Source organism: Choloepus didactylus, chromosome 7, assembly GCF_015220235.1.
Source record: "Choloepus didactylus isolate mChoDid1 chromosome 7, mChoDid1.pri, whole genome shotgun sequence".
In the NCBI taxonomy this organism is placed as follows: domain Eukaryota; kingdom Metazoa; phylum Chordata; class Mammalia; order Pilosa; family Megalonychidae; genus Choloepus; species Choloepus didactylus.
In genome coordinates, this window is record NC_051313.1 from 987399 (window position 1) to 1005952 (window position 18554).

The 18554-nt window shown below is 49.8% G+C and overlaps 1 protein-coding gene across 6 annotated transcripts in view; it reads right to left on the bottom strand.

Moving 5' to 3' along the window:
* Window positions 1–4478: 4478 nt before the first annotated feature.
* The window catches only part of STXBP5 (syntaxin binding protein 5), a 203072-nt gene continuing 188996 nt past the window's right edge, over window positions 4479–18554 (bottom strand). For 2 of the 6 annotated variants that reach the window (XM_037844019.1, XM_037844021.1), the window contains one exon: window positions 8529–11209. In XM_037844019.1, coding sequence (XP_037699947.1) covers window positions 10836–11209 — 374 coding nt within the window. In that variant the 3' untranslated portion in view covers window positions 8529–10835. The other 4 variants (XR_005218010.1, XR_005218009.1, XM_037844020.1 and 1 more) reach the window with 4 other exon arrangements.

Below are 18554 nucleotides of genomic sequence, written 5' to 3' on the forward strand. Positions count from 1 at the left end.
CATGATTTGTGACAAGAACTACATAAAGGTAGGGGGACAAAGGGGCACAGGGACATAGTTTGTGTATGCTATTGTAGTTAAGTTGTCATTAAAAAATGAAACTGTTATTGATTTAGGATGTTAACTTTAAGCTCCAAGGTAACTCAAGTAAAATATTGGAGAATATGCAGGCTCATAGAGACAGAAGTTAGAGTCCAGGTTTCCCAGAGCAGGGGCAGGGAAATGGGGAGTTAATGCGTGGGAGGTGGAGGGTTTCTGTTTGGGGCGATGGGAAGGTTTTAGTGATGGAGGTGGGGAGGGCACCACGATAGTCACTCTATTGAATGGTGTGCTCGGGAAGGGCTGAGGTGGGCAAGTTTGTCATAAATATGTTCCCACAATAAAAGAAAAAGAAAGAGCAACTCAAGAGACAATGACAGTTAAATGCAATACATGATCCTGGGTGGGATCTAGCAAGGGAGCAGAGAAGGCTCAGAGGGACATTATCAGGGCACAAGAAAAACTTGGAATATAGACCATAAGCTTTACTTCAGCAGTAAATTTCTTGAACTGGATAAATGCACTTAAAGTGGTCACATAAGGGAATGTCCTTGTTCTTAGGAAACTTACATGAAGTATTAAAAGTTCAAGGATCATGAGGTATACATGCACAGCCTACACGCAAGCATTCAGAGAATGGATAAATAGACGGATAGGCAGAAAGAATGATACAGCAAGAGGGGCAAAAAGTTAGTTTGATGGTACTGGGCATCTGGTTTGTATTATTTTTGTAACTGACCTGTAAATTTGAATGTATTTCAAAATAAAGTGTTAAAAAAAAATGGGCCCATTGGGCATGGCCATTTGGTGTAGGGGTGGGGGGCCAATGGGCCGGGGTCCGGAGGCCGGAGGGGGCTGGCCTGGTGGGGGGGTGGGGTGCAGCTGCACTTCCTGCCGGGCGACTGTGTGCGGCTTCCCACCGCCAGCTCTGCCCCCCCAGGCTGCTGCCCGCTGACCTCTTTCTACATCCAGACTTTCCTGAGCTGGGGACTGGAATCCTACGGTCACGACACCACAGGGGGCTTTTTTCACTTAGATTAGCTGCTGTGTTTAAAAAATTGCTCTGGTTTAAGAAATTTAGTTTACGATAATCATAATTAATAGGTGATCTTACAAGTGGAGAGAAAGCTGGTGTTTCTTAGGAAACTGTCACTGACTATTCATTTCTTCTAATGATTTTTAGTATCCAGGTTAGGAAAAACTCTCCTCGTCAGCAAAAGTCACTTTGTCCTCTGCTCCCCCCCCCCCCGCCCACCCCTTGCCCACCCTGGGAGCCAAGGACCCGCCTTGGGGAAGGGAAGCTAGAGTGCCCGGCCTCGTCACCCCTCACCCCGCTGTGCTCGCCTCTTCTCAGAGGAGGGTCCCCGACTAACGAGAACCAAAGACAATAAACGAAATAAGACCTAAGTGATTCTCTGCAAAGCCTCTCACATTTGACTTGTTCCTAGTTAATTAAACAGAGTAGGAAACACAGCTACAAGGACAGCCCAGCAAGTGTTATAACAAACTTTTAGAAACTGGGAAGTTTCCCATATGGCCAGAACTATGAACGCCTCCAAGTGAATATTAGTCCATTTAAAATAAAGAACAATTTTATTTTTATGGGAAAATACCTAAAGAAATGTCAGCAGCTACTGAATATTTATGGCAGAGATACAGATATATTGAAATTTAGTGAAAACTTTTGCCTGCCTGTGTTTATGTACATAGATAGGTGAAAGCTCTTGAAGTTTGGCCTCCTGGCAGCAAAGAGCAGCGACGCGCCCCTCGTGGGAGGCGTGTGCCCGGCGCGGGGGTCGCGGGCTGGGTGCGCGGGGGAGGAAGGCCTTGGGGGGGTGACGAAACGGTTATTGCGGGGGGCCTGGAAACGGACGCTGCGCGGCTCTGGAGGGGTGGTGGCATTTTCCAGTCTGGGAAGGGGGGGTCTCCAGGCCTGGAGGAAAGCCCGAGGCTTGGCGGCCGAGGGCTGGGAGGAGGTGGCGGCGGGCCAGGAGTGAGGGGTCTGCGGTGCCAGGGGGCGCCGCCTGGTCCGCGGGCGCCTTGGGCCGTGGGGCGGAGGCGCCGCGTCCTGGGGCCGGGCTGGGGGTTAGGGGGGCGCTGGGGGCACCGGGGGCGGGTGGGGCGGCCGAGGTGCGAACCTGCGCGCTTCCTGCCCCACCCCCAGCCCGTGGTGTTGCCGCAGAAACAGACGGACAGACGGACGTCAGTGCGCGCCGGGCCTTGTCTTGTCGGTGTTTTGTTTCCAGTTTTCCGAGCGGAGTCGGAGCCCCTGGCGCCACGCGACACCTGCTAATGGAGGAAAGCGCGGGCGTCGCGGGCTCCGTGGGCGCGCGGCGGGGCCGTGTCCGTCCGTCCATCCGAGACGGCCCTTCGCGGGCCGGGTGAGGGGGTCGGCGCCCTGAGCCCCCGGTGAGGCGAGGGCGGGATTCTGGGGGCGCCTCGGAGGCCCGGGCAGGGGGCGGGCCTGGGGAGTGGGGGGCGCCCCGCGAGAGGGGGTGCAGGGCGGGCGCAGCCGGGACGGGAAGGGACGCGAGCAGCGTTTGGGGCGGTCGGTTCCTCCAGCTCTTCCTGGGAGAGCCGGGGAGGGGCGGGACCTCTGCGCCCCGTGGCAGAGCGCTGGGCCGCCCGAGGAGCGGGGCGTTGACGCGGAGCGCCGAGGACGTCGGACCTGCGGTTCCCGCGCGGGCAGCGCCCTCGGGGGCACCCTGCTCTCCGGGAGCCGCGGGCACCGCGCACCGTCGTGGGCGCCTCCGCTCGCCCGCAGGCCGACGCGGCGCAGGGGGAGGGCCGCGCTCAGGGCCGTCCTCGCACAGGGAAACCCAGGCTCAGGGCCGCGGGCACAGCGCCCTCGGGAGGCCGTTCCGGGCCGGCCGAGCAGACGGCGCACTCGGCGTTCCCGGGGCTCTGTCGGCCGGTGGGCGACGACCCCTCCCGGGCCCCGTGGCTGCCTCCCGGCACCAGCTGTCCGCAAAGAGAGGCCTGGGCCCCTGCGCGCCTCGTCCGGTCCCAGGACAACTGGAAGAGGGAGAGGTTGAACTCAGGACAGGAACCAAGGCCGAACCACCTGTCGGCGTGGAGGCGCTCCGGGCTCTCCCGCACTCTTACGGGGCCCTGGCAGGGCACCGGGAGCGCCGTGCAGCACGCCCTGCCCCCCACCCCCCAGGGTCCCCTCACAGCCTCCCTCTTTGGACCAGCGGTTTGCTTGGCGGAGGGTGGGTGCTTGGGGGTAGGGAGGCTGGGGAGAGACCACCCCTTTGGGGGCCTTGGGAACTGTGGGGCGTTTTCAGCTCTCTGAGCCTGTGGCCTCAGCATCTGCACACTGAGTACATTTTCATTGTAAATCACTTCCATTTTCCATCTCTGGTGTATTAGGACGTTATATTAATTTTTAAAAATGAAATCCTAGGCAAGTTCTACCACCTGCCGGCTCCAGGCCGGGTCCCCACGGGGGGCATCCCCGTGCCTATGGCCAGGTCCCGGGGGTCAGGCCGGCAGCACCCAGTGGCGTTAGAGGGAGGGGCCCCCAGTCCTGCTGGAAGGGCCTGGGGAGCCCTGCCTGGCCTGAGGGCGCCGGGGTTCGCTTTCCAGAGCACGAGCTGCCGGACCCCCGTGTGCCCTGGCCACAGAGCCCTGTCGCCAACCCGGGGACAGACCTGAGAGCTCAATCCCTGCCTGGTCGCCCTTCCGCTCGGACGAAGGCTGCTGCTGGACCATGTTGGTAACTGAAACAAGGTGAACAGGCCAACGGTTAGCGTATTTACGCCAGAACACTGACGTTGAACAAATGAAGACAACTTGAAAACATTAAAATGACTGAGAGGTTTTTTCTTCCTTAAAGGATGTGTTTTACCCAAGCAATATTGGAAAGCTTTTGTTGTAGTGCCTTTGGAAGAGCGCTTTTATACAAGAACTGAAACCCATCTAAGGGCTCAGTGAGCACAGAGAACCAGAACCTTCCCGAGCTCCCGGTGGAGGCACAGGCCCTTGTCTCTGACCAGGGCCGCGCGGAGAACACAGCCCTCACCGCCCGTCTTTTATCTGCCACTTTGTGCTCCCACTTTCTGATGAGAAGCCAGCCCCCTCTGTGACAGGATGGGTATCACCCCCGGGCTGGTGCTCTGCCCACTCCTGCCCGAGACCGTGTTTTCCAGGCCACACGCCTCTCCGAGGCCCAGTGCTGCCCGCTAGGCGGACTGAGGTCCTTTGAAGATGCCTGCTCCCCGCCGTCCCTGGACAGACAGGGCAGCCCACTGGGCACCAGTGAGGGGCTCTCCCAGCCCAGCTGCGCCAGAAGGCCTGGGGGTCCCCCACCCCCACAGAGTTACCAGATACTTGACTTGTCCTTCCCTTTGCAACTGTAGGACTCTGCTTTATCATTTGCTTAGGTTAAACTACTGGGTTAATTCCACAATTCAGAGAAAAAACAAATTTTCCAGGAAAAGGGGTTGTTTGGCTTCAGGAGGGATTATTTTATTTTGCCCAATCAGAGCCCTTCACGTAAAGACACATTCATAGGCATCTATATGAACATTTCCAGAAACATTAACTTATAATACATTTTTAAAAATACCAGCTTAAGGGTATTTACAAAAATATTTCATTACCTAATTTTAACCTTTTCCTGTGACAACAGTCTGTAAAGTACAGGGATGCAAAATAACTACAAAGTTACACTGCTAGTGTTTGCAAAGGGTGCTTTTGTTTTAAATGAAACCGTACACAGCAATGGGTCTGTCACCACGATTAGTCTATACACCCAGGTGGTCCCTGGGACTGAGCACGCCGAACCCCTGGGAGGTGGGCCCCCGGGCCTCCGAGGTGCGTTTTCGGGGAGGCGGGCTGCTCTCTGTTGAGCAGGGGTCACGTCCAAGTACCAGTCCCACTTACTTACAGAAAAAACATTTAAAACATGCTTTTCCCTCCTTGCAGTCCTTTCTACTGATGATATGCTGAGTCGTCCTCCGTTGAAGCGAAGTTTAGGCAACACAAAGCAAATAGCAAAAGTGTAATTATGAAACTCCGAGACAGGGTTCCATCGCCATTAGCCTATCTCCATTTTACACGCCTGAGCCAAACAATCCACCAGAGTAATACTGATTTATTTACATCTCACACACTATAAAATTTCAGTAATTCTAACCATGAGTTTCACTGTGAAATACCAGCAAAGCTGAGATTCACGATTTTCCTGCCAGAGTCAAGTAAGCGAGCACTTACACGGAGCCCTGGTGCTGTGCCCGGTGAACGGGACCCTGTGAGCGACGTGGAGAGTGACGCTGCGCCCTGCTGGCTGGGGAGATGCTGAAGTAATGAAGTAACTGAATTTCGCTGAGAGAGGTAAGCCAAGGCTTCCTTTTTTTTTTGGCAACTATTTTCTGCTCACAGAACCTTAACCACCTCGTGTGGCAGCAGTGAGGTCACCAGTGCTCACAGGAAACAGTCCCCGCGGCACTGCACGAGGTGACCGAGCGGGGACAGTGCAGTCAACAGCATGTGCGCAGCACCCACACACGCTCTCAAACGAGAAAATTCTCTGCGGCCTGAATTTCAATCCAAGAGAATAAACCACCCAAAAGGGAAAAGAAAGAGGAGGCCGGGGCCCAGGAGTGTCCTTGTCCAAAGTAAACACAGAGTAAAAAGTCTGGGAGCACTGACCCAGTATCAAATAAGAAACAAGTTCTTTAAACTACAAAATAAAATCCTCCACTGACAAAAATACATCAACTCTTTCTGTTTTTGGGAATTTATTTTAAAAAAAGGTAGAAGAGAATACCTGGAAAACTATTTAAGTGCCCGTCTTTTTAAAGCACTAGTTAACGGGCGTCCGACAGCACGCTGCAGCACTGACGGAGGTCTGGCAATTATGTTGTGGGCAATTTCCCACCAAATAAAAGTAATGTTTGAAAATGCTCAATAGAGTTTTTTTTTGTCTGTTTTCCTTTGTTTTTTTTAAACCATAGCAACAATATCTTTCCTGCCACATGTAAAGAATTGATGATGTATGATTTTAATTGTATCTCGATATGAGATACTGATATTTCTTATTATAAGCATAAAACATAACTTTTTGTATGGATAATATACATACTTTTTAAGTACTCTGACTTAAACTTAAGTTCACCATTTTAAAAATTAAAGAATACATTTATAAAAATTCCACTTTAAAAGTAAAGGTATTTCTCTAGCAGTGTGTAAAAATATAACGTTACATCTGGTCTCAAAACAAATCTAAAGGTGTTGCAATAATTTAGGACCAAGAACACTGGCACACACAGCAAACGAATTGACTACTTTTTCATCCTTGAAAACTATGTAAAACCCTGGGAAAGGTTTTAAAACCATGCTCAATTTATCTCAGTGTCACTGCCAGCACACTTATGATTTAGGTATGTTTCGTACAGATGTATCACTTGATTTGAACTGAGAGATGTGGCCTTAAATGATAAAAAGTTTTCATTACTTAAAAAGTGCAGAAAAATTCAAGTTTAAAAGTTCAGTGCTCTTTATTTTGCAAAAACAAACAAAATCCCTAAAATTAAAATGTAAAATAAATCTTTGCCACAAAAAAACCTACCTTTGGATGCAGCTCCTCTCATAGCACAAAAAATGCCTTGAGCCAAGTGTACCCAGAACCAGGCCTCAGGCCATGCTCAGGGGCTCCCTGCACAAAGCCCCATCCTCAGGTGCTCACCCGCTTCTGAACAAAGGAGCCAACACTTTCAGACTTGTCTGAAAAACTTCAGAAGAATTAACAAGTCCTAAGCAAAAGAAAAACTTCTTCCTTTACTGTAAAGCACTGCACTTAAACCGTAATACGTGACACACAACAACTTTGACAAGTTAGCAGCATTTTTCACTTCCATGAAAAAAATCAAATTAAGTTAGTAATAACTCACTTGTATCTACAATCATTTTTTGCAAACATTTTATATAATTGAATTGCAAATCAATGTGATTACAATGATACAAAACTCAAAGGGACAGAATGTGTCAACATTAACATGGAATTTCAAATACTTCCCAAAGCAAATGCATACGGTATTCTAGTACGGAAAGTGAAATGGACTGGGTATGTGGTACGTACAAGGAACCACTTCCTGTTGACAGACTGTCAATCAATGGACACTTCAATGACTTGACAGTCAACAACAAATGGAGCGGAGGAACTGTAATTTTCTTATATATTTTCTTAAACTCCATCATCCTTTCTTGGCTTGCTGGTGACTATTACTTTTGCATATAAAAAGGAAAAAAAAAACAGAGCTGTCATCTCCCCAGTTATAATAAATTCCCTGGGTTGGTTATTACTGCAGCCTGTCTTGCAACGACAGACTCAATGAAGTGTAACTAGGAGAAGCTACTTTCTAGACTCAAAAAACACCTCAGGCTTTCTAATCCTAGTGAGCTTCTAGTTTGCTGTGCATGATCTGTAGATTATTTAAAAGTGAAGTAAAATTACACAAACATCCAAATTTCTTATAAAACCCATCTCAGGCAAATGTATCTATTCTACTTGAAAAATAATCACAAGATTGGCTCATTTTATAAACAACAGATAAAATGAGAGTAATGATAAAATTGAAAGCAATTAACACAAAATAACAACATAGCAAATTAGATAACTGGAGCTAACATGGCCTTCCTCGTGGATGGGGTACTTTACTTCAGGCTTCCTGACTTCTTCAAATCCCTAACTGTTGGCTTTATTGATGTTATTCATACAACTGAACCTTCAGACATGGCCTGATACTTCCTGTGACCCATCACTGTAAAATGGGTGTATTTGATACAAATCAAGCAATTTGTGAACTGCTGGATGTTCTTCATACAGATGGCAACTAAAACAAGCTACTCATCAGTCCTTCCTGCAAATTAAAAAACTGTGAACATGCCTGTACTTCTAAAATTTCTTTTGGTTTGATGAATTATCTCCTTCACATACATTTAGTCGTTTCCCAATGATATTTTAAGTCAAAGTTAATGTAAACTTTCATATCCAGCAGTGACTGTTATACAAAGTAAACAGTGAGCTTCACTAACGGACAGATCAGAGAATCGAAGCAGACGCAGAGCTCTGCAAACACCCACCTGGGCATGTGGAACGGCAGCCTCGCCGCATTCGCTCTCAGCGTGTGCTCTGGTTATTTCTTAACAAAGGCAGAGAACAGGTAAGTTCCGTTCCGCCGACGCTCTGCTGCCCACCGCCTGGCGGGGGTCTCCCGGCTCTGCAGCGCTCTCTGGGCACCGGCTGGCACAGGGACACAGGCCGGGTAGGGTTCCTTCCGCCTGGCTTTCCAAGACCCTGACGGGACGTGCATCTTTTACAGAAAGGATTTTGCAGGTCGTCAGACTAGACTGGGGACGACGGACAAGGGACCTGCCACTCCCCACGCGGCAGACGATGCGAGGACGGAACTGGCCCACGGTGCGGGAGCTGCCGCCACGGGCGAGAAACGGCAGTTCAGCAGGGAGCTGAGCCTTCTAGGGAAGGAAGGAAACTTTTTTCTTTCTTTCTTTCTTTTTTTTTTTTTTAACAATTTTAATTAAATAATGCAAAGGTACACTGGGTTAAACATTTTATAAAAATTCAAGCATAAATGAAAAACATAGCCAATTTCAACATGTCTACAAATTTCACCGGTCACCAGTTTGTCAGACCCACCTTGAGCTGACTCAGTGAGGGCGGAGGCCTGGTCCCCACCTGCTCGCCCGTGGCCCCGAGTGAGGGGTGGCCCTGTCGGGCTCCAGTTCTCTTCTCCATGAAAAGGGACTTGTTTTGCTCTTGACAAAATACGGACAAAGCACAAGTGTACAGGAACACGGGTGCACTGGAGGCCCAGACTCAGCCACCCCAGTGTGTGCGGTTATCACCCAAAGCTGCCATCGGTGCCTCTGCCTGAGGACTGGGAGACAGCAGTCTGCTTCTCTCCCACTGTGGTGCCGGCGGCCACCCAGTTTGAGGGAGGGCAAGTCCGAAGACCCGCCCAGGCCCAGTGCCGCCTCTGGACCCGACCTACGGCCTCTCCCCCAGAGGCCACACCAACGGCGGGTGCAGAACTCGCTCTTTTGGCAAATGGGCGTTTAACGCAGGAGGACCCGGGACAGCGGTGGCCAGGACCCTGGCCATCGGTGCGGGCCTCACTGCGGGCCAGGCAGGAGGGTCTGTGCAGGGGGAGACGGTCTCCGGTGGCGGCAACCGAAATGTTCGCTTTCCTAAAGAAATTGGCAAACTTCAACAGGGCGACTTCCCCTTCTGGCTGAAGTTGGACTTGGCTGCAGTCGGGTTGTCAGAACTGGTACCACTTCTTATCTTTATATTTTAACATCATCTAAGGGGAGAACCAATAAAAATAAAGTTAAAAAATGCCAACCGCTTTCCGTATCTTTCAAGCACCTTCCGCCCCCTCCAGCACTCAGCAGACTGAGCACGTTGCCTCCTCAAAGTTGGCTGCACTGAAAGCAACCGGCAGGAGCTGCTCCCTCGGAGGCAGAACTGCCTTCATGTGAAGAACGAACCCAAAGGTCCTCAAGTTTCTTGGAGCTGTGACATAATTAAATCTCGGCTCAGTGAACTTCTTCGGTGACCTAAGTCAATGCCCTCCACGTAAAGTAATTCTCATCTCTCTAATTTGAATTTACAATAATGCTTAAAGAAAGAATTCAGGCAATGGAAGTTAAAACAGCGACACAACCGCCACCTGAAAGGACTGAGCACTTGCTGTGCATTCTGACAGCAGTGTCCCTGATGTGACCTGTGCTCTGCATTTAGGGACAGAGACTGAGGTGATGGGTTGCTATGGCAACAGTGATGGAACCAGCTTCAGCCCAGCTTGCCTGGCTGCTGACCACCGCCTCGGACTCAAACCTGGCTCAGGACCCCTCTGCTGGGAGCATCGGAGCTGTGAGCACCAGGCTGTGCTCTCCGGATGGATTCCGAAACCAACTGCAGGCTGCCTGCTGGGCGGCCACGGGGAAGGGGCGCTACCCGCGTGGGAGGCCTGGCCAGTGAGAGGAGAGGGGTGTACTCCCCCACAGGCCCAGCTGCCCTGCTGCCCCCACAAGGACGTCCGGGCCCAGCCGCCTCTGCCACGCCTTCTCGGTTTCAGGTCCATGCGGCATGGAAGACACGACTTCTGACAGGAGAACGTAAAGAAGAGCAGAAGAGCAATTACTGACAGACGGGCATAAAATATCCAAGGAGGCCTGAAGCGGTCTCTCTGGAGAGCGCAGACCTCCCCAAGGACTGGGGGGCAGCGAGTGCGGAGCAGCTCAGCTGAGGCTGGGAGGGCGGCCTGGGCCAGAGGAAGGGAGTGCTCCCCGAGGCGTGAGCCGCTTCCTGAAAGCACCACCTGGCCACCCAAACGCGCCTGTAAGGGGGTCAACCCGGGGCCTACACGGCACAGCTTCCTCACTCCATCGAGATCGGTATGTTGCTGAGGCATCTGGTTTCCTTCTGTCTGAACTGTCTCCAGGACAGACTGACAACTATGCATCTCAACAGAAATGCCTGCACAATGCAGTGCTGAGCACTACCTGGGAGCACCACGGGGGCAGGTTCTTTCCTTCTCTACAAGTCTGTGGAGACTCCGAGGCATTTAGTATGCTCTGATGTGCCAAAGAATGAATAAAAACATAGCTCAGAGGACTCCAGAACTTAGGAAAGTTAAGAGTGTTATTGCCTCTCCTAAGAAAGAGATGCAGCTACTGACTTTGCTTACAAAGAGCCAGAAAATGGGCAGGTTTCCTTAAAATTCATAAACCTCGGTAAAGAGACCAAGGCTGCTGAATGATACTTTTTAATGATTCCTTCTGATGGCAAACATCAGGAATTTGCAACTGTAGAAAGGATACATGAAAATCTGTGTGTGTAAAAACAGAACAGCTGTGAAAACCGCAACTGCCAGCCGTGCGTGGCCGGAGGCGTGCCAGTGCCTGCGTGAGGGCCGTGCCTCGTGCGCGTGCTTGGAGAAGGAGTCCGCGCTGGACAGCATGGCCGCCGCCCTCTCCTCCAGCTCCCCGAGCTTCTGTCCACGCTCATCCAGGGCCAGCCTGGCACGGGCCAGCTCACCGACGACGCCCGAGGCCGCGCCCCGGACCCCCTCCACACCTCCGGGGCCAGGGATGTGCTGTACCAGGCTCCTGGGGGCCTTGCCCGCGGCCGCTTCTCCAACTGCAGCGGAGAGAGAGAGCAGCAGTCAGGGGGGCACAACCCAGACCCGTCGACCCCACTCACTGCCATCCAGTGTGGCAGTGTGGCCGAAACGCTCACACGGTTCGCTTTATAACTAAGATGTGGTTTTCTTTTACCATGATGTTTTGAATCATCTTTAAATACTTCTTCAAACATGGAAAAGTACAACACACAGTAGTAAGCATTCCACTCTGTACTAGTTCACACCTGGTCTAGGGCAAGCAAGGGGCTGGAAACAACCTGCTGAACTGAATAATGAGTGTCCTGAGCCAGTTTACATAATGGTAGTAATTACTCTTACTGTGCAAAAGTAAAGAGAAAGTAACTTAAAGATAAGAGATTTAAATTTAGAGATTTGATTTAGTTTATTTACTCCATGCTTTCTCTTAAAAAATACGATGTTTACGCTTGAAAGCAGAGAACCCTGAAGACTTCGCTCGGCATTCCATGTCCATCTCCAAACGCCGTGGCCGTGCTGTGCTCTTTTCTCTCCATTTACCTGGTCACTTACCAAACAGACCAACATTTTCTTTCGAAAGCTCTCAGGCCATCACTGTCCCTCTGCCCTAAGCTGAAGTTTGTAAAGGCTGACGTCCCCCCTCTGTCCAACATGCCACGCACCTGACCGTGGGGCCCCTGCCCCCTGCCCTGCTTGCTCACGGCTTCTGTGTCCTCTGGGTCCTCAGTCTGCCCCACAGACTCCAAAGCATGGGCCCCTCCATGTTCTCCAACCCTCCAAGGCGCCTGGCACAGCCTCCTGCCCGGGCCTCCCCCCACCTTGGGGCCTCACCCCCCACCCCGGAGCCTCCCACTGGGCCTTGCCCCCCACTCTAGTCCGACCTGGTGCCCGAGTGCTTCCCCCATCCCTCTGAGCCTTCTCCAGGTGAGCTCAGCCCCCGAGGCCCAGCCAGGGCTTGTCGTGGGACCTGCTGAGGCCCAGAGAGACGACTGCACCGACTTCACCTGAGATATTCTGGGTTTAATAAGTTCTGGATACAGATGCAATTTCTTCCCAATTATTATGAATTAAGAAAAGAGGATATTTTTACATTTAAAAGGAATCAGAGAAAAACAAAGGTCTTACAAATCTAAGACGATTTACTCACCAATACAAAATTTTCTGATTTTAATATTAATTCTTGCTTTCAATTTAATCTTTTTAAATTTTGAACTACAATGTACCTAGGTAAAGCTGAGTAAGGTACATACACGTATCGTTTTACAGATTATAAGGACGCAGACGCCTGTCATCGTCACCCAGGCGGAACGGAGGTCTCTGCGCCGCCCCGGCCGCAGCACCCGTGTCCGGCTCTGCTGTTCCCCAGGCCCGACGCCGGCGCAGACGCCGCGGGAGGCATCCGGACATTGTTTGTGAGGTTCATGAAGCCAGACCCCATGCGCTGACTCCCCCTGGGGAGGCTTCCTCCGTGTCCTGTCGTGCTTTAAAGGTGCGCCGTGCTCTGCCGTGCAGCCGTGGGTCTAGTTTCCCTGCGGCATGGATATCCGGTTTATTCACCTGCTCTCATCTCAGGGACACCTGGGTTGCTTTCAGCTGTCCCAACAATGCCGCCACCGTCACTGTCCTGTTCTGATGCCTGTTGGTGCAGTTCTTCTTAATTGAAACATAATCCATGTACCACGTAGCTCGCCCCCTTCCAGTGTACGATGCAGGGGGCTTCAGTCTCCTCACAAGGCTGAGCAGCCGGCGCCGCTCCAGCACATTCCCATCACCCAAACACACCTGTCCCCTGAAGCGGTAACCCCGACCCCTCCCTCCCCCAGCCCCCGGCAACAATAATCTACCCTCTGTCCCTGTGGACCTGCCTCTTCTGAACATGTCACGTACTTGGAGCCACACAACACGTGGCCTTTGTGACTGGCTTCTGTGGGTTAGGATAATGTTTCCAAGGGTCACCCGGGTTGCAGCGTGTCAGTTCTTGATCCCTTTTCATGGCCAAATAACACCCCCGTACAGAGACCGAACTGAGTTCACCGGTTCACCTGCTGATGCTGAGATGAACATTAGTGTACCATGATTTTTGTGGACATATGATTTAGTTTCTCTTTGGTATACACCCATAGGAGTGGAACTGCTGGGCCACATGGTAACTCTATGTTTAACTTTTGGACAAACGGTTAGACAGTTTTCCAAAGCGGCTGCACCATTTTACATCCCCATTAGCAATGCCAAGGTTTCCAGTTTCCCTGCATCCTTGCCAGTACTCGTCACTGCCTCTCTGATCCTAGCCTTCTGGGGCTGGGAAACGGTGCCTCGCTGTGGCTCTGACCTGCTCTTCCTCGATTACTGAGTGTCTTCTTGGGAGCTTGATGGGCATCTGTGTCCATCAGGATGGAGAACTGCCTGCTCACACCCTTTTCCCACTTTTAAATGGGTATAATATTTGTCTTTCTATTCTTGAGTTGTAGGTTCTTACATATCCTGGATACTAGACCCTTATCAAACATAAGACAGAGCAGATAAATGGTTTGCAACCCATTCTGTGGGTTGCCTGTTCACTTTTATTGTCTTTCAAAGCACAAATGTTTTGAATTTTGACAAGGTTTAATTTATTTTAATTTGGTTGCTTTTGCTTTAGGTGTCATATATAAGAAAACATAACCTAATCCAAGGCCACAAGAATTTCTATCTGTGTTTCCTTCTAAGAGTTTTACAGGTTTACTCTCACACTGAGGTTTTTGAGTTAATTTCTGTACATGGTGTGAGGTAGGGTCGACTTTCTTCTCTCACGTGCAGCTACCCAGTTGTTCCAGCACTACTTGTGGAAAAGGCTGTTTTCTGCCCATTGAACAGCTTCAGTGTCCTTGTCTAAAACCAACACACCATAAATGTGAGGATTCAGTTCTGGTCTCCCACAGTTCCATCCCATACATCTACGTGTCCACCCACACACCCCCAGGCTAGGACTGTGCTGTCTTGAGGACTGTAGCTTTATAGTAAGTTTTGCAACCAGAAAATGTGAATCTTCCAACTTTGTTATCCTTTTCCAAACATGCTTTTTATGAAAAAAAAAAAAAAATTGTATATTCTGGATTCCTTGCATTTCCATGTGAGTTTTAGGATCAGCTTGTTGATTTCTGAAAAACCCAGTGGGGCTTCAATGGGAAGTGTGTCAAGTGTGTAGATCTCACTAAGTCTTCTGAAGCAAGAACACAGGGGGCTGGGCCATTTACTTGTGCCTTTATTTCCTTAGATGATGTTTTGCAGCTTTTAGCGTACAGGTGCTGCACTTCCTTTGTTAAGTTTATTCCTAAGTAGTCTATCTTTTTGATGCTGTTGTAAACGGAACTGTTTCCTAACTTACTCTTCAGATTGTTTACTGGTAGTGTACAGAAATGCAACTGACGTGTTATATTACTCCTGTATCCTGCAACCTTGCTGAACTCATTTATTAATTAAAAGGCTGTTTTGCGGCATCGCACGAGAATCTCTCTACTGAGGAACCTGACAATGAGAACGCTGACTCCTCTCCATGCTGCTCTCAAAAACCACCCGATGCTTTCTGTTCTGATGGTGAAGAACCAGTTATTCCTTCTGATACAGAAGCATATTTAACAGAACTTTACCCCAAAACACTCAAGTACAATTCCCAAATGATAAAGAGTGAAAGGCCTTACTGTAATAACTGGGACAGATGATTCATATCCTTCGAATCCTGTATTAGAACTTGGTACTGAAGGAGAAGCTAAACAGTTAAAAAAGCTGTGACTATTCTCGAGAAAGCAGAAAGCCCTTCTCAGCCTTCCTGGACATAGATCACATGTAATCGCCTGGTCCTCTGTGAAAACAGGTTGGGGCTGCAGGTGTGACTTTAATCATAGGTAAGTCGTAACACTGAATACAGTCCTAATCCAATGTATGTTTATCAATATGATGTAATGGCTAAACCATAGAATAAAATGAGAAAACTATATTAACAAGTTAGAGACAAGTAATAGTAATCTCTTTTCGACTTTATATAAGCATGTTATACTGTTCTTACAGAAGTCATAGCTTAGTTAGTAAAAATGTTATCAGTAGAGTTTTGCAGGCCTTCAAAGCTAAGTCTCTGATGATGTTGTGGAGACCCTTCTTTGATCTTGAACCACAAGTGGATCAAGAAGCTTTGCTTCATGAGTCACTCGTGGTTCATGATGCATCATTTAATGTAAAATAGAGTATGATTTAATTAAAGGTACGCTAAATCAAGACGATATAAATTCTCTGTAACTGAGACAAGGCGGGGCTCTCTGATCTCATGTCCAGCTGCATCTGGAGGAGCGAGGGCTTCCAGGCTTGGTAATGTATCAATTAAGTTTTTACATTGTAAACTTGTTCCTTTTACCTTAAGTGCTCCTTTAGTAAAAATGTTTTAAAGTTGAATTCTTGTCTTGAGTGCTCTTTTCTTTAAACTACTGCTGTCCCTATACTCTTATTTGAGTGCAAGGTTACTTGATGAAGCCCAAACCCGCTGTCAGGACCTGGTAAGGCTCAGGCCTTTTCTAATGGAGATCACAGGTTTGAAGTGTAAAAAGATGAACCTGTGACAATGGACTCTCTAGGATCTTCTAGATACGTGATCATGTCCTCTGTGAATAGAGACGGTTTCACTTCTTCTTTTCTAATCTGAAGCTCCTGTCACTCTTTGTCTTGCCTAATCGCACTGGCCAGAACCTCCAGCAAAATGCTGAACAGCTGTGCCGAGGGAGCTCCCTTGTTTAGTTCTGGATATTAGCGGAAAGCTTTCAGTCTTTCACCATTAAATGTGCTGCTAACTATGGGTTTTTTACAGATGCTCTTTCTCAGTTTGAGGAATTACCCTTCTATTCCTAGTGTGTGGAGTTTTTTTAGATCATGAAATGGTGTTGGATTTTGTCAAATGTTTTTTTGGCATCTGCGAGATGATCATGTGGTTTTGTCCTTTATTCCACCAGTGGGGCTATCAGATTGACTTTGTATGCTAAAGCAAGCTTCCAGTCTTGGTAAGTCCTGCCTGGCTGTGGCGCAGAATCTCTTCAAGTGCTGCAGCCTTCTGTAGGACGTATTCCTAGGGGTATAACTGCCTAATCATGAGGGCTTGGGCACACTCACATTTCCTGAAATGCCAAACTGCATTCCACAGTGGGGACACCAATTCGCAGTCCAGCGACAGCACAGCAGAGCAGCCCTCCTTCCAGTCTGTGATGACGATGGACACCGAACCAACCCAGCCGGGGTCTCAGTGTGGTTTCGAGTCGTGTTTCCAGGAGCTGCTTTTCATGTGTTGGGGGTTGAATCTTGCCCCCACAAAAGGCACGTTCGGGTCCCAACCCCTGGTCCCGAGGGGCTGAAGAGACCTTTGAAGATGCTCTTAGTTACGGTGCCTAGACTGAAAGAGGGAGGTTCTAGGCCAATAGGTCTGCCATCCTTACGGGCAAAGGAAAGGAGACAATGGAAGGAGAAGCCGTGGGAGCAGCAAAAGCTGGAAGTCAATGGAACCCAGAAGAGAAAGGAGGTGCCGCCATGTGTATCGCCACGTGATGGAGAAGCCACGGAGCCCCCAAGACTGTCCAGAAGATGCTGGCCCCGGGAGGACGCGAACCCCCAGCCTCTGAGACGCCAGCCAGCCCATCATGCGGTCTCTGTTTCGGCAGCTGGGAAACTAAGACGATATACCTCATGGCCACTTGGGTCTCCTCTTTTGTGAAAAGCCCATTTAAATTATTTTCCCATTTTCCCACTGCACGGTCTGTTTTTCTTATTGACTCGCAGGGTTTCTTTATATATTCTGGAAAGAAGACTTGTTAGACTTTGTTAATTGTAAATGCCGCCTCCTTTTTCGTGTCTTTTCATTCCTTTTTTGTGCTTTCATTCTGCCTTTTCACTGTCTTTTGAAACAAATTTACCAGTCTTTTCCTTTGTGATTAGTGTTTTGTGTCTAAAGAAATCTTTTCCTACTGTGAAGCCATAAGGACCCTCTCCTATACTCTTTAAAAATTCAGAGATTTTATTAGCTTTGTTCACAGAGCATTTTTTTCAATGGCCAACACCAGGCCACAGTGCCAGTTCCGAGCAGGCGCAGCTTGGCTGCCGGAGCAGCCCCCTCTCACTGCCTCACTCCTCATGAGCCACTCGGGGCAGGGGCCACATCCTGCGAGTGGAGACCAGGCCACGGTTATGGCAGGCCATGGCTGCCGCACGTGTGTATCCTGAGCAGAAAGCGGAGCTGTGGCACGTTGAGGCACGCCCACAGTTGAGCTGTCTGCTGGCACCTTCTGAACACAGATTCACAGCGCCTCGTGGGTCATCCTGTCCACAGCGCAGCAGAGGTTGAGGTGGTGACTGTGCCTCATGGGGTGGTCACTGCTGCCACTTGCTGGTCTTTCAAAATGTCCAAGTAGCCCCTGAGACAGAACTAATGGCAGGACACACACTATACGGGGAACGGAACCTTAGGCAGAAGACACGGACGTGCCCCTAGCATTTTTGTCTCTCGTTGTCATGATCCTTCTCCATGTTATATCTGGATGTGCTGCCATTTCTCCTTTAGATTCTCTGGAATTCCCACCGTTGGCTGTTCTGTAATGTGACAGCGCTCGTCTTCGTTCCAACAGCACTCCATGCATTACCAGGGGATTGGCCCTGCTGTGCTGGCCAGCCCTCCGTGGCTGCCGCCACGACCCCCATGGCTGCCACTGTGACCCCACTGCTGCCGCCACGACCCCCACCCCCACGGCCACCATGACCCCCCCACAGCCCCCGGGCCCCTCCTCCTCCCTGTGCGGCTCGGGCCTCGGCGCCTGAGACTGAGGTCGCAAGTGACTCGACCACGGCACCAGCCACCACCCTGGATGGCCTTTCTCTCATAAAGGTCTACAATCTGCCTGAACGTGGTCTGGGCGTCTGGTGTGAAGGGTTCTACTTCTTTTCTTTCCCCGTTCGCATTCCCAGGAGCCCCTAAACCATCGAACAAAAAGACCGTCGCACCCCAACACTTTCCAAGAAGCCGTGAGCACGTGGGCGTGTGGCCTGGTGCCCTGTCCCGTCTGCTGGCCTGTGGCTGCACCAGGACCACACTGCTTTAATCACTGGTTTTATGGTAAGTCTTGATATCCAGAAAAGCAAAGCCCTCCCAACTTGCACTTTTTCTTCGAGTGTATGTCTTGGACATTCTTTGCATGTTGAATTTCCACATAAAATTCAGAATCAGCTACAAAATGTAGGTGAGTGGGGGGATACTAATTAGAACTGGACCAATTATATGATCAACTTGGGGAGAACTGACATCTTTTATGGAATCTTCTAAGCCATGACGTGGAATAGTCCCCTCTTTATTTTGGTCTCTCT